This window comes from Mus caroli, chromosome 19, assembly GCF_900094665.2.
Source record: "Mus caroli chromosome 19, CAROLI_EIJ_v1.1, whole genome shotgun sequence".
NCBI lineage: Eukaryota > Metazoa > Chordata > Mammalia > Rodentia > Muridae > Mus > Mus caroli.
The window spans coordinates 40489195-40504959 of record NC_034588.1 but is presented as its reverse complement, the minus strand read 5'-3'; the positions used below and the strand labels follow the sequence as shown (position 1 = coordinate 40504959).

Sequence of the window (15765 nt, the reverse complement as noted above, 5' to 3'; positions counted from 1 at the left end):
TAGCTATACTCTCCCTCTGAGAACCTCACTAAATACGAAGTGCTGGATAGATTCAAGTCTTCATAATTACAGCCTCAAATGGAAGACTACAGTGATCCTCCAGCACAATCCAAAAAAAAGGAGCTGTGAGGTTGGGGCAAAGGCAGGCAGGCTTCCAAACCCTGAGAGCTTAAAAATCTACCTCTGTCAATAATATAGGACACCAGTTAAGAGAGAAAGCCAAGATAAACAAACCTGTACAGACTCCTTTGATAACCCTGAGTCTTGAAAGGCTACTTTTGAAATGGCCAGGTAAATGAGGAACATAGAATTCAGGTGTTAACAACAGCCACAAAAAACCCATGTCCAGTGCTACCTATTTAAGTGGGGACTCTCCCTGAGACTTGTAAATCACAAACCAGGTCTTTTATGATTGTGCCCTGAAGCTGCCTGAACTGCCTGCTTTGGACTCTTAGGGGAGAGTTTAGTCCCGAGGGGCTTGGGTGATATCCCAGGTTTTTGGCAGAAGCCTTCGCGTTTTCTCTTAGGAAGAATTTGGGTTTAACTCCAACCTCAAAGGACAGTCTCAGATCAGATTGTAAGGGAAGTAAAAAGCTCATAGCAAAAGTTGAGATAGCATACAAAGAAATATGACATCACAATAATACACGAGGGGGCTGGAGAAATGGCACCAAGGTTAAGAGCACTTGTTCTTGCAGAGGGCTCAAGTTCGATTCCAGGACCCACAAGGTGGCTCTAACTGCATGTAACTCCAGTTCCAGGGGGATCTAAAGCCCTCTTCTGACTTCTGAGCATATGATACACGTATGTGCACGCAGGTAAAACATTCATGGAATAAAATAAATCTTTTAAAAATTAAAAATAACTAAATTATTAAAATTAAAAGTGATAAAATAAATCAATGAGTAAAAATTAACATTAAAAAGGCAATGGGTGAGAAAGAATCCAGATGCTGAAACTGTGAGATAAAACATTTTAAACACTGTAATACACTCAGATGTACCAGAAGCCCACAAATAGATACTAACCCTCCTAAGAAACTGGGGGTGTCCGCAGCGAACCCAAAATAAGATCTTAGCTATACTCACGGTTTAAACTGGAGCTGCTCAGGATATACATGTAAAGACTGCACACCCCCCATTTCCAAACTATAGACACAAACGCAGTACCCCAGGATGTTCACAGCACTGATGTTGATAACAGAGGAGAAGCCCAGTGCTCAGTCACCTCTGTCAGTAGGGAAAGAAAGTATGATCTGTTTGCACAGTGCTGTGCTACTGAAGAACAGAGAGAGAGAGAGAGAGAGAATGAGAACCCTGCCACGCGCATCAGTGTAGACAAACTGCAAATGTATTGTTAACAAATGTGTAGCCACAGGACGCAAGCTGTATGAGTCCATTTACATCAGATCAAACAGCATATATGGCCTGAGCATACGAAGGCAATAAGCACTAAAACAACAGGCAAAAGAACTATGAAATTTAGGAATAGCGGTTATTTCTGGGAATGGTGGGGTAGCAAGAACTTATGATGAAGGTAAGGCAACGAGGCTTCCATTTTGAGGTGTGTATGCAGATGTTTGTGCGTGTTGAGGCCTTTGGCTCTGTCCACCTAGGGGTTTTGTTGTTGTTGTTGTTTTTTGTTTTGTTTTGTTTTTTGAGACAGGGTCTCTTCCTGATCTGGGATTTTCCAAGCAGGCTAGCTCTGCTGGCTGGCTAGTGAGCCCCAGGACCTGACTACCTCTGGCTGTCCAACACTCAAACTGTTATCATGGACAACTATGCCCGTACTTAAAAAAATGAGTATAAGGGGGTTCCAGGGGTCAAATCGGATCCTCACCCTTTCAAGGCAAGCACCCTAACAACTGAGCTATCTCCCCAGCTCAGTTGTGGATTTTCTAAGGTACCTGATACTATTTATTTAAGTATTTATTTATGATACCCTTTTAAGTGTATTTTTTTTACAGGGTGGTTGAGACCAGAGATTGCTTGAGCCTTAGAGTTTGAGGCCAACCTGAGCAACAGCAACAAACTGTGTAGCTTTGCCCCTATGACACAGTCACAAGAACCAAAGTAACTAAGAAATGTTCTTCTAGTCCGCTAGCCCGGGAGCACTGCTAGAGCTCCAGGGAGCACTGCTAGAGCTCCGTGTGGTTCACACTTTCAATGCCAGCTTCCTTGGCCATCAAGTAGAAGGGACCCATATTGGACAGCAGTTCTTCAGGACTGCCGTATTCAACAATCTTGCCGCTGTCTAGCACCATTATCCTGAAATAAAGAGGAAAGGAAATCTTTAGAAAGTCCAGAGTCTCAGTTTACCTAATCTGTAAGGACAACCAGGACTAATCTGTAGTCAATAAGTCACCAACAATGAATGAGCCTCAGCAGTGAGCAGGAGCCAACAGCGGTGGCTCTGTGTCTAACGATCAGGTGACAACAGTCAGTGAACCGCAGCAGTGAGCACTGGTCAATGAGCTAGTAGGGCTCTATGTCTAACACTCAACAGGGGCCAGAGCAGTAGGATACATGTGTTTGCTACAAAGTACTTGTTGTTTAAGGATGCTTGGTATAAGACGGGGCTCCTTCCTCTCCAAACGGTTGCCCTATTGTAGGAAAGGTTGAGGCTGTGGTAGCTGGGAAGGCCCATGTCCACATCCGTCATCTGTGTAAGACCGACTAGGCTTCCCATAGTCCATCAGTACAGTTTCTTATTTTATCCTTGGCCCCATTAGTTTTTATTAGCTTGATGTACAATTTTGGCTAAATGTATTAAAACCGTGAAGCCTCAGAGTACCAAATGACATTGTTAAGCCTCCTGCTGTGGCGTGCCTCTGGGCTTCTAGCTGAAGCTGTGACTGTTGCTCTGGGGTTAGGTTTTGCCCCCTCACTAGTCCCTATCCAAGTGATGTGCACGAGTATGACTATGGGTGGTGGTGATGGCGCTCACACACTCACTTGTCACTGTCCATGACGGTGTGCAGCCTGTGCGCGATGGTGATGACCGTGCACTGGGAGAACTCGTTCCGGATGGTTGTCTGAATGAGGCTATCCGTCTCTAGATCCACTGCGGCGGTGGCTTCGTCCAGGACTAGGATTTTGGATTTTCGAAGCACAGCCCTACCCAGGCATAGGAGCTGCCTCTGCCCTATGCTGCAATCAACAGAAGAAGCCACATATAAGTTCCAAAGACTAGGGGGAAAGCTGTAGCTTGGGGTCAGTTTCATGATTCGATCCAATCCAGATTTCCAAAACGACTTCAAAATCTCACCATGGCCACCGTTATAGGCAGTGTTTTCTAAAGTTCCGCAGGAAGAAGACTTACCGGGATACTTGATTTAAAAAGTTTGTCTCTGGCTCTCCTTCTATACAGACTGGGGAACAGCCTAGAGTTGTACATTTCTAATAAGCACTCCAGATACTTTCATGTTCAAGCAAGTTTGGAAGACATTGGCCCAGAAACAGTGCTTTTTTGCATTTGGCAAATGATAGCGGCAGTTGCCAATAACAGGAGCATACGCCAGCAGCGTCTGCCCTGACACCGCTGACATAGGGTGGCACTTCCTAAGGATGCCCCAGTGCCATTTCTTTGTGGCCTTAGCAAATGCATTCATTATTTTAATGTGCAATTCTAGTCTCAGGCTAATTATTTGTTCAAGACTTTCTGCCTTGATTAGAGACGAAGCTATCTAATGAGCCTGGTGTCTTGGTGTGAGATGCAATGTATGTGGAATTCAAATATACTTGTAAAATGCAAATAGCTTTAATTTGGTAAAAGTCTATAATGAAGGCTGGACCTCTTGCTTACATAAAGGAGCTCTGGGAAATGATGTGGAGGAAAAATTTGGGAATTTGCTGATTACTCTTCCCCGCTGTGGTCATTAGGGATTGTAATAAACGGGCAGTTAGACTAACGTCCTGTAACTCCTCTGTAAGAACATTTCTGCCGGAGATAGGAAGCCAAGCAAAATGAACTTCCAGTGTTTGTCTGTTGTGTAAGATCAGGCACACTGCAGAATCAAAGTTCTGCCCGGGTCAACTGTACTTTATGATCACAGGTACCACCTCGGCTTTCTTCTGCTCTCTGGTGCTCACCCCTGTCACTTACCACAGGTATTTTAATCAGTTTTGTTCCTCCTCTGATATATGTAAGTTCTAATTCCCTAAACCAAGTCTTGAAACGCAGGTCTGAAGTAAAAACCCTAGTAAGAGAGTGGAGTATCCCTCGGCACGGACAAGACAGGGAATGTCACTGTCATATCCTGACATAATGTCCCCCATGTCTCCCCTGCAGTATTAACAGTGTGGCCATTTATCCCACAAGCCTGCCTCTCCCAATATGTTTTATGTGCTTGGAAATCCAGGGTTGGGTCTGTGAGGTTTGCCTCTGTGTCTCCAGTACCTGGCACATAGTAGGTATTAATACATATTTACTGACTGCATATTTGAGTGGTCTTTTATATAGGGCTAAACAGCTATTTAAGCCTTGCTGCCCCCTGTATCTGTTGCAAAGGAAAGCAAGACAGATGACATTCACTACCAAGCCATACAAGTGCCCCCTGGGTGAAGTCACCGTGGTCCTGGGTTCAGTTGGTTTTGAGGGACAGTCTGGACAGTGGAACTTAAGGTCTCTGGCTGAGTCCCTCAGTCTAGTTGGGGACCAGGGCTTTAAGCAGGCTTCTCAGGTTACAGCGCACAAGCCACCTGGGAACCTTGCTAAGATGTAGGTTCAGACTAGAAGGCACACGGGCTGGGCTTCTGTGTTCATATGAAGCTCCTACATTTACCCAGAGCTTCCAGACCAGTTTGATCTACTGATGCTTTAGCTGCTGGTGGTCTGCGTCTGGCCTCCACTGTGGAGGTACTTGGGTCAGAAGCAAGAACTACCCACGAGCCGCAGGCTTTGCCTAATGGCTCAGCTTCAGTATGTGAAGGAGAACCCCAAACTCTCATAGGGAGAAGGCCAGACCCTCGCGTCAACAAATGCACAGTGAAGACCACAAGCCAAGTGTCAGGATATAAATATATATTTTTTTAAGGTAAAAACTATAATCACTGTTATCATTTTAAGGTGTTTCTGCAATGCCCAAGAGCTTTGCAGGCAGTAAATCTTATCCGTGTCCCTTTAAATTGGAGGTTCTCAAACTGAGATGCCTTTTATAGCCCGAGGGGATCTTCATGTCCCCATGTCCATCCAGTCTGTGTTTCATAACAAATAGACCAGGTTGGACCAGGGATCCAGCTGTTGCTGCTGAGCCTTGAGACTCTGGTTTCTGTGATTTTCCACTACAATGGCATTTGTAAGTTCATGTCATATAATGTCACACGAAGGGCACATTTCATAACTACAAGTGTTCCTATGCATTTTTAACATCTGCTTTTGTGTTTGTTTGTTTTGTTTTTTTGTTTTTCCAGACAGGGTTTCTCTGTATAGCTCTGGCTGTCCTGGAACTCACTTTGTAGACCAGGCTGGCCTCAAACTCAGAAATCCGCCTGCCTCTGCCTCCCGAGTGCTGGGATCAAAGGCGTGCGCCACCACGCCCGGTTTAACATCTGCTTTTATCACATTTTTACACATTAGGAATTTGACCTACACAGTTATAAATCCCACAATGCCAGATGGTATCTAATACCAGAACACAAGAAACAGCTCCCTCACACCCTGCCACAGCCCGTGGAAGAAGTAGCTTACCTCAGGTTGTCACCGCCCTCTGTCACTTCATGGAGCAACCCAAGTTGCAGGCCAGCCACAAAGGATTTGAGATGAGCCAATTCCAGGGCCCTCCAGATCTCCTCATCTGAGTATTTGTTGAAAGGGTCGAGATTCATCCTCAGATTCCCAGAGAACAAAATGGGCTCCTGCAAGTTGGAGAATGGGGAGCCATCAGGGCTTATGTCAGCAAAGGGCTCAGTCATTCTTTGTGGCCAGGAGAACGTGGGTAGGAGTGGTCTGGCATGAACTCTTGGCAGGAAGCTGGCTCACGATTGAGCTTTTGGAAGCCTCTGAAGGCCCAGAGTACCTGCAACTGGAAAACTAAACGGGGTGGGGGTGGGGGTGGGGGTGGGGTGGTCCTTGGTTTGCACCTGCTTCGTTCCCTTGTGGGATCCACTTGTAGACATCCAGATGAAAAGACCATCATTTCCTGAAACAAAGCCTCCTGGCTTAGGACAAGGGAGACCAAGAGACGTAGAAAGAGATCATGTAGTCATCTGAGATGCTCTTACATTTTGAAGAGGCCATAGAGAAGAATGCGCTAAACTAAGAAAACCCCTGGCCTGAGGAGATGTTCTCACGCACAAGCCTGAGTTTGAGTACCCAGCATCCCGCAGAAAGTGGAGCCTATGTGCTCACACTGAGAGGGAGAAAGAAGCAGAGACTAGAAGGCTGTCCGGAGATACCCACCACTGAGCTAGCCAAAACAAAACCAAAAGGCCAAAGACAAAAATCCTCCCGAGGGGGCTTGTGGTTAAAAGCACTTGCTACGTAGTATTCTTGCAGAGGATCCAGATTCGTTTCCTAGCACCCACACGGCAGCCTACAACACTCCTTAACACATGATCTTAATGCCAGGCTTCTGTGAGAGCCAGGTCCAAATTCTCTTAGATACACACAGGCAAACACCCATACCACATAAAATAAAACATCTTAAAACAACAACAACAACAGCAAATCCCAAAACGGCGAGCTACAGGTTCCTCGAGAGACCTTGTCTCAGTGGAATAGAGGGGAGAGTGACAGAGAGGGCATCTAATGTCACCTTGTACTAAGCAACTTCAAACCCTCCACAGGCACCAGGCCACAGTGCAGAGGGAGCGATGGTTCTCCCGCCTCCTGTGAGTGGAGAGGTCTCTGTGGCAATCCTTAACTCGGTAGGGTCCATAGAGCAAGCCAAAGGGAGACGGTCTTTCTTGCTGATACGATGAATGTTCCGCTTGCTGGCAAAAACCCGCAGCAAATTCCCTCCTCTATCTTTTAGCCGCATCAAATGAGGAGTATAAAGCTTAATGACTTCAAGCTTCGGCGGCAAAATTGCTACTGCTAATTACAAAGGTCTCGGCAAACCCTGATGGGCTAACAGAAACGCCAAGCAATCATCTGCTCTATCCGAGTGCTGGCGCGTTGCTGCCACCTACTGGTCGCTTCTAGCAGCCACCGGTCACATGCAAAAGACAGACAGAACTCTTTAGTCGAGAAACAGAATCTCAGGGAATTAGTCTGGAATCGTGGTATGAAGATGAATCTTGATAGTCAACTTTTGGAAGAGAGTGTCTATATTTGACACTTGGAGAGTGCAGACACAGTAGGACCCACATGCCTACTGCTATGCCTTACCACCAAGAACTGTGCCCCTTCTCAGCGGGCCGAAATAACCCTTCCTCCTGTAAGTTGTTTCTTGACAGGTACAATGACAAGAAAACTAAGCAAAGCAACTGCCGGAGTTGTATTTGTAATTGAATGCATATCAGTGTTTCCTCACTGCGTGTGCCCAAGTGAGTCCTCGTTAACTAACCTGGGGGATGATGGTCAGTCGCCCTCGAAGGTCGTGCAGTCCAATGGAGGCAATATCAATCCCATCAATGGTGATCTGGCCACCTGCAGATTCTAAGATCCTGAAAAGGCAGTTTGTGAGGGATGATTTTCCAGCTCCGGTCCTGCCCACCACACCGACCTGTGAATATAGTTCATTTACATCGACTTCAACATGCAATTCTTGGAGGAAAAAAAAATTTAGCCTATGTATTCACAATCGCACGTGATAAAAAGAACCCCATACCAAATATATCAAATGGCTTTTAGTTTTGATGAGAGGGAAAAAATGCCCAGATGTCAAGAAAAAAAAATGGCTCTCCCATACTCCGCCTGAGTTGTGTGCTGAAGACCATGGCCGCTGGAAATAGACAAACCCTCTTCTCCGTTGTTGTCACCGCCAATCTTGACAGTCATAGCTTATTCCCTTTTTAAAAAAGATTTTATTTAAAAAGTAGACAGAGGAATGGGGAGATGGCTCAGTGGTTAAGAGCACTGACTGCTCTTCCAGAGGTCCTGAGTTCAATTCCCAGCAACCACATGGTGGTTCACAGTCATCTGTAATGGGATCCGATGCCCTCTTCTGGTGTGTCTGAAGACAGTGACTGGGTACTCACATACATAAAATAAATAATTTTTTAATTTCAAAGTAGACAGAAAGAAACTTTGGGATGGCTGCATAGGTAATGGCATTCGCTGCTAAGCCAAATGACCCGAGTTCAACCCCTGGAACCTACACGGTGGAACAGGTTGTTCTGTGTCCTTCACACGTGCATGTGCACACCCACAAAATAAATAAAAATGTAATAATTTATTTTGTATTACCTCTCTTGTCTTCTGAGAGTATAGTTACATTTCTCCCCGTCCTTTCTCCCCTCCAAGCCTCCCCCACACACCCTTCCTTATTCTCTCTCAAATCCATCGTCTCTTTTCTCATTAACTGTTGTTACATGCATATATGTAATACATGAATATATATGATATATATACACGAATATATGTAATATTCACATGAATACACAGACGTACATCCCTAAGCGTGAGCTGCGTGGTCTGTGTAACGCCGCGTGTATGTAAGTTTTCAGGGACGGACATCTGCCGCGTGCTTCCTTGGGGATGGCTAACTCTCTCCTTCCTCTCTCAGCATTCCTTGGCTGCCTGGAGTTCTAAACTGTAGAGCACTTCATGGATCTGTGTGTCCCCTCGCTCGGGGGCCATGCTAATCTGCCCATGATGCTCTGATTTGAGTATCTGAGCTACCACAGGGAGAACTGGGTTGTTTGTTTTGACTTTTAGTGGCGGGAAGGAAAGACTTGTCACCAGATGAGCCTTGGGTCACCCTGGTCCTCAGCCTCCTTGCCTAGGTTGATTAATTTGATGGATAGCTTTGCTCCATTAGACCTGTAAGAGTGTACTCAACTTCAAAGACCAGAACACTAGACTCTCTCCTGCTTAGGCTCAGCCAGCTACACACCATTCTCGGCAGTTCTGCGTCCAGGTCTGAGGCTTCACACCTTAAGCCTGCACAGGAAACGAGCCCCAGTGGGCTGGCAGGGAGTCAGGATCCAGCCCTCCTGGTGGGTTCCTTCCACGTTCCCAGAGTCCAGGAAGAATTCTCATTCTCTCCCTGCACCCAAACGGTGAAGGCCTGGGACCCTCCTTCTGTGCCCGGCTATTCCCTGAGTCCTCCCAAGCAGACTGTCTTTCTCACCCACCTTCTCGGTGCTCTTGATGTTACAAGTGATCCCTTTCAGGACCAGATCCAGCTCCGGCCGATACCGCACTTGATAGTTGTTGAACTGGATCTCACCTTTTTTGGGCCAATCTGCGGGAGGCTTCTTGTCGGTCACCCACGGCGCCTGGCAAGGGGAAAGGATGAGAAACGCTGGACGTGGTAGCAGCCCAGCCAACAGCTGACGTGGGACTCATAGCATTTAACAGAAGGGTAGCGGGGACCTCTACCTGAGTGGACTGGGCTTTTCTGACTTTATTCAATAAGACACCCTACAAGGTTGCTCTATGGGTTTCTAGAACGACATCACCATTTAGGAAAACTGTTTCCTCCTCTTACATTTGAAGAAATTAAGTCCTTTGGGTTAGAGCATGCGAGACTTGAAAGTTGTTCTTTAAAGCTAAAGATGCAGCCAGGCGTGATGGCGCACACCTTTAATCCCAGCACTCGGGAGGCAGAGGCAGGCAGATTTCTGAGTTCGAAGCCAGCCTGGTCTACAAAGTGAGTTCCAGGACAGCCAGGGCTATACAGAGAAACTCTGTCTTGAAAAAAACAAAACAAACAAACAAACAAAAAGCTAAAGATGCCCTCTTGAGAGCGTGCTGGGGACCTCCGCCCGGGTTTCGATAACTCTCACCTCATTATCCACATTTATGTATTCATTTATTCGCTCAACAGCCACGATGTTGGTCTCTGCTTCTGACGTCATCCTCACTAGCCAGTTCAGGGTTTGTGTGATCTATAGAAGAAGAAAAAATTATAATATCAAACACACACCACACATACACCACAACACACACATATACACACACCATACACACACATAGCACACACACACACACAACATACACACACACATGCCACACACACATACCACACACATCACACACACAACACACACATATACACACACCATACACACACATAGCACACACACACACACAACATACACACACACATGCCACACACACATACCACACACATCACACACACAACACACACATATACACACACCATACACACACATAGCACACACACACACACAACATACACACACACATGCCACACACACATACCACACACATCACACACACAACACACACATATACACACACCATACACACACACAATACCACACAACACACACACACATATACACATTCAGGTTCAGAAACCACCTCAATTAGTTAGTTATACCACAAGGTTAACTGAGCAGTTAATTTATATTCAAGGGCTGTGGTGATATAAAAAGGACAATTCTTTTGTAATTCTTATTTTCTTAGCATAGAAATAAGACCAGTACACTGATTGGCTGGGTAACAATTGAATACTTAGCTGTGTGGTGCTCACATGAAGGGCGATATGAACTCTGAATCATTCAGGGGTAAAGCTTGGGTGAAAGAGGTTGGCTCTTGGTGAACTGGTACCAGAGTTCAGGTCTAATGCCTGCAAACCTAGTGTATTTGTAGAATTGTAGATGGTACTCTACAAATGGGGGATACTATGAGAAAAGAATCGGGGAACAAGCAGACTGTCAAGCAAGACTGTCTCTCTCTTAGCCATCAAGGTTGGGTATCCATATGGTCCCTTGTCCTCCCTGGGTCTAGATGTCTCCCAGCCACCACACGGATGTGTTTAACCACATGGTGCAGGCCAGTCTGCAGTACTGGGATTACTCAGATGTGAGCTTTTTCAAGAAGGCATCGAGAGCTTGCACATTATCACAGGAGGTTTGTGGAGTGAATGAGAGCTGAGAGAGAGAGAGAGAGAGAGAGAGAGAGAGAGAGAGAGAGAGAGAGAGAGAGAGCCACACATCCCAGACCAGGCCATGAAGACTAAGAGTGGCAACTTTGTGTAGGACCATGTATAATTGTTGACACTTGAATATTTAATCTTGGTTCAATCTAACGGTGTCCTACTCTGCCTTGACTGAACTGAGGGATAAAATGGCAAAAAGAACCAAGTGACTCTGGGTGCCCTCTCATAAGCCTCCTGGAGCTTCATTAATCTCTTTTTTGTTTGTTTTTGTTTTTGTTTTCTGAGACAGGGTTTCTCTGTGTAGCCCTGGCTGTCCTGGAACTCACTCTGTAGACCAGGCTGGCCTCAAACCCACAGAGATCCACCTGCCTCTGCCTCCTGAGTGCCGGGACTAAAAACGTGCATCATCCCCTGCCTGCTGAGCCTCACTAATTTCTAATGTCAACAGTGCAGTATAAAGCACATGAATATAAGGTGCTTGGAAGAGCTGCATAGCGAGATGGCGTGATGTCCAAAGTAGCTAAGGTGGTGCTAAGCCACAGCCTCAGACGCTGGGATGTAAAATGTCAGCCTTTAGCCCCCAAGTGTCCTGCAGTGCCGTAGTGACATTTGTTATATGTTTCTGTCAGAGTCCCCATAATAATTTTGTTTTTAACTTGTTCTGTGATATAAGAAAAGCAAGCTCAGGAGTTGTTTGACCAAAGGATTAATCCGATATTCCAGAGAGTAAATGCATGATCTCTGTGGACTGGAACCAGTGAAGGAAGCAAAACAATCAAGAAACATTGTCTTTTCAAGCCACTAGGACAGTAGGATCCGTGCCTGCTCTGGCAGATGGTACGCTGCCTACTTAAACGAGGTAAGCAGAGTGCTCTCGGGTGAAGATGTGGAGCCAGGGTTTGAACTGGTCTTCCTCGTTCTTCTGGGTCAGAAAAGAGTAAAAGCCATGCATGCGCTCCTCCTTGCATACACATCAGACTTAGTGTCAGACTGGTTGACCTAGCCAGACTTTCAGTCCTCAGACTCACGTTGAGGGCGTTGGACAGAACAAAGCCCACAGTGTCCCCGGTTAAGGAATTCTTATAAATAACCAGAAGCAAGGCTGAGCAGAAGACAATCAGATTTCCAACCAGCTCCAGGCGAATGGCAAGCCACCTGCGCAGTGACGGAAGCAGAAAGAGAGGGGTCATTGGTCTCTACTCTCTCGTCCGCACCAGGAACCTGGGGGCTCGTAAAACACTCTTAGAGGCTTCAGTTGGTACGCTGTGCTCTTAGGAGCTACCTCATTTTGGTTTAGAAATACTTGAATCTTTGATAGTCCATTACATTGATTTTTTGAAGGAAATAAGTCACATTTTAAAGGTTCTAGAAGAGTCTCCTAAACTAAAGGGATCCTACAATGAAATACTTCCCCAAGTCCCAAGTCATAAAAATTACATAGGACAAATGCTCAAAACCTAACATACAAATTCATCTAAACTATGTTTAGCCCTTTTGGATGAGATCTGATTCAAGGGCCACATGTGAGTTTAGCACCTACACTTCCTTTTCCTTTTCCTTTTCCTTTTCCTTTTCCTTTTCCCTTTCCCTTTCCCTTTCCCTTTCCCTTTCCCTTTCCCTTTCCCTTTTTCCCTTTCCCTTTTCCTTTTCTTTGAGGCAAGGTCTCATTATGCAGCCTTTGGGGGGCCTGGAGCTCTGCTGGGGTTAATGGCATGTGCCACCAGCCTGGCAAGCATCTGCATTTGCAATGAGCAGCGGTTTCTTTTGATTGGCACCAGGAAGCAGTGGCACCCATAAGCTACAGAGCCTTCAGTACAGCACTGCCTTCGCACTTCTTTTGAAGTGGAGAAAAACTGGGAGCAGAAACAAGTTAGGTGTGAGTTGGCTACAGGGGGATAAACTGGGCTTTATGGGGGGCTGAGGAACACATAGTTTAACATCCTTTGTAAAAAGTTAGCCCTCTGAAATAAAATATATTTAATTAAATTTGTACCAATAATTCTAGCAGGTATTACAATTAGGATCCGATGGGTTTACTCATATGCCTTTTTCTTCTTGGAAAGTCTAACCAGAACCTCTGACCTCTCCATGTTCCAAAGAATACTGATCACCACTGGCCTGCCCTTAACAACTCAAGCCACTGAAGAATTTCTGTTCCCTGGATCTTTCTCTTTCAAAGGCATCCCTAACTGCTTGTCACGGTCTCCTGATTTCCAGTCTGCGCAGGTGACCTTCTCCCTTCTTGTCATTTGCATCTTACTAAACTTCCTGACTCCCCTCCCTGGGACCTCTGCTTCTTAGTCACCTTTGAGCATCGTGCCTAGGAAAAGTCTCGACTCCCGGCTCAGGGAACCAAACACAAGACGTTCAATTTACCCAGCAGTTGAACGGTACTTGAGTTTCCAAAGACTCACACATGTCATGTGACTTTTACCATAACTGAGAAAGTAAGACAATGCTATTTCCTTAGCGAGGGCACGGCAATTCACCTCGCTTGCTCAATACGGGCCTGGGATGGAGAACCAGTCTGTAACTCCAAAGTCCGTACTTTCTTCTTTCAATTTACATAGCTTGATAGGTCGTGTGTGTGTGTGTGTGTGTGTGTGTGTGTGTGTGTGTGTGTCTGTCCAGGATGAATTTTATACCACTGGCTATGCCTGCTCTCCCATGCCAAATGTCAGACATGCAGAAATCTGAGACGTTCATTTAAGTAAATCCTTAAGGGAGGCCTCACCGGTTGGAGGTAATCCAAGAAAAGACACATTTCTGGTTGATGTCAATCTGCTTCTCGCTGTGGGCTAGAAATCTCTGCTGGTGCTCAAAGGCGCGGATAACAGGCAAACCAGAGACAGTCTCACTAAAGTGAGAATAGATGGGAGATTTGGTGACAGAATCCAACCGTCTCAGCTGGCGGGATGTAGCCACATAAAACACCTGAACTCAAAAACCAAGAGTCAGTTAGTGACAGTCCCCTTCCTTCTCCCTCTCAGCACTCTGCCACCAGGCTATATATTTTGAAGGCTACCCCTCAAAATAGGAGAGATGGCTCAGAGGTTAAGAGCACTGGCTGCACTTCCAAAGGACCTGGGTTCAATTCCCAGCACCCGCATGTCAGTTCACAACTGTCTGTAACTCCATTTCCAGGGGATCTGACATCCTCACACAGTCATACATGGAAACGGAACACCAATGAACGTTAAACAAACAAACAAACACCCCCTTGCCACTTAACAACCTCATCTTCAACTAACAACACGTGACATAAAAGAATAAACAATATCAACGAAACGTCTTGAATCCAAACATGTTCCCTACCCAAGCTCTCTGGGGGCAGCTTAGGGTGACATATGCTGTGACCCACACACTGACTCATACTGACAACTGAGCTCTGGGTGGTCCCGTGCTTTTCTGGGCACATCAAAGACTCTGTAGAGGAGCTGCCCACGTTAAACCTAAGGGACGCATCTCAGGGCTCTCGGAAGCAGAGGGGGGAGTCCCCGCCTGTCTTTCCCAAGCCCACCTGCACAGATACATAGAGAACGCTGAGAGGGATGATGATAATGGCGAAGACGGGGGTGGCCATGCAGATCATCACGAGAGTGCTAACTATGCCGAAGAAACACAGCAGCCAGCTTCGAAAAGTCTGGGGGAGTACGTCGTCCACCGTAGAAATATCCTAGGGATACAGATTAGGAGAGACGATGAGCCAGTGAGCTTGTAAGACGTTGCTCATCTTCCCGATTCCGTCCGGCACGCTCAGGTTGTCTCAGTTCCTCGGGATTTTGCCATTTCATCTCAAGCCGTCCATTTGTAATAGATCATACCAGTCCTCCAAAATTAATCAGATTTTTGTGGTCTCCTTACTTTTCTAAATTCTTCCAGAGCCCTATGGTAATAAGCTTCCGCTTTCCCAATAGATCTGGTGGATTTCTCACTCTCTCATTCTTCACCTTCATGAGACCTACACTGCAAACTACTAGAGTCTTTCAGAGAATCCTCATTTTACGGGTTCTCGGCCTATTAAATCGCCAGTAGAGAGTCTGGCGCACAAGAGACATCCAATACACACTTGTTTTAAAACTCTGGTGTACAAAGTTTTGTCTCCCACCTTTACGTATATTCCATTTATTTCATAGAGTTTTAGAGGGAAAGGAAAGGGGGCTGAATCTATCTCCCACTGCTTAGCGTCCCAGCCAAGGAACTCAGAAGCAGAAGATGGCTTAACTGCCATGTTGTCTCGTGTTGTGAGAAATAAACTGAGGAAACTAATGGAAGGGTAGATGGTTTGCAACACGCTTGGAAAGCCTATTTTAGATCTTGGGTTGCCCTCCCCTGGCTTTCCTAGAGGACTATGTTAATCCTATACATCAACTGCGCATGGGAGCACTAAGACAAGTCCAGATGATTTCTGGAGTTTCCCAAGTTCAGCCAGGGACAAGAGAGTTCTGTACTGAGGTGCTTCTGAGTCTATGTACCTGTCCCACGCTATGTCAGCATGCACATAAGTTAGCCATGTCCAGGGCTGGCAGATAAGCCAAAGCCTCACTAGCCACCACTTCTACGAGAATTACTTTGATCCTCACCTATCTTAGATTCTCCACCTTTTTTTTCTTCTACTCTCTCTCTCTTTCTCTTTCTTTTTTTCTTTTTTTTTTTTAGATTTATTTATTTTATTTTATTATATGTGAGTACACTGTAGCTGTCTTCAGACACTCCAGAAGAGGGCATCAGATCTTATGGATGGTTGTGAG

At 45.8% G+C, this 15765-nt stretch overlaps 1 protein-coding gene across 1 annotated transcript in view; it reads right to left on the bottom strand.

Annotated features, from left to right (window-relative positions):
• Positions 1-959: 959 nt before the first annotated feature.
• Positions 960-15765, bottom strand: part of Abcc2 (ATP binding cassette subfamily C member 2) — a 55198-nt gene continuing 40392 nt past the window's right edge. The window contains exons 23-31 of the mRNA XM_029472477.1: positions 14535-14690; positions 13749-13948; positions 12043-12169; positions 9894-9995; positions 9240-9383; positions 7508-7666; positions 5689-5855; positions 2955-3149; positions 960-2267 (exon numbers count right to left, since the gene is read on the bottom strand). Of these exons, the coding sequence (XP_029328337.1) occupies positions 2138-2267; positions 2955-3149; positions 5689-5855; positions 7508-7666; positions 9240-9383; positions 9894-9995; positions 12043-12169; positions 13749-13948; positions 14535-14690 (1380 nt within the window). The 3' untranslated portion in view covers positions 960-2137. The remainder of the gene's footprint in view (positions 2268-2954; positions 3150-5688; positions 5856-7507; positions 7667-9239; positions 9384-9893; positions 9996-12042; positions 12170-13748; positions 13949-14534; positions 14691-15765) is intronic.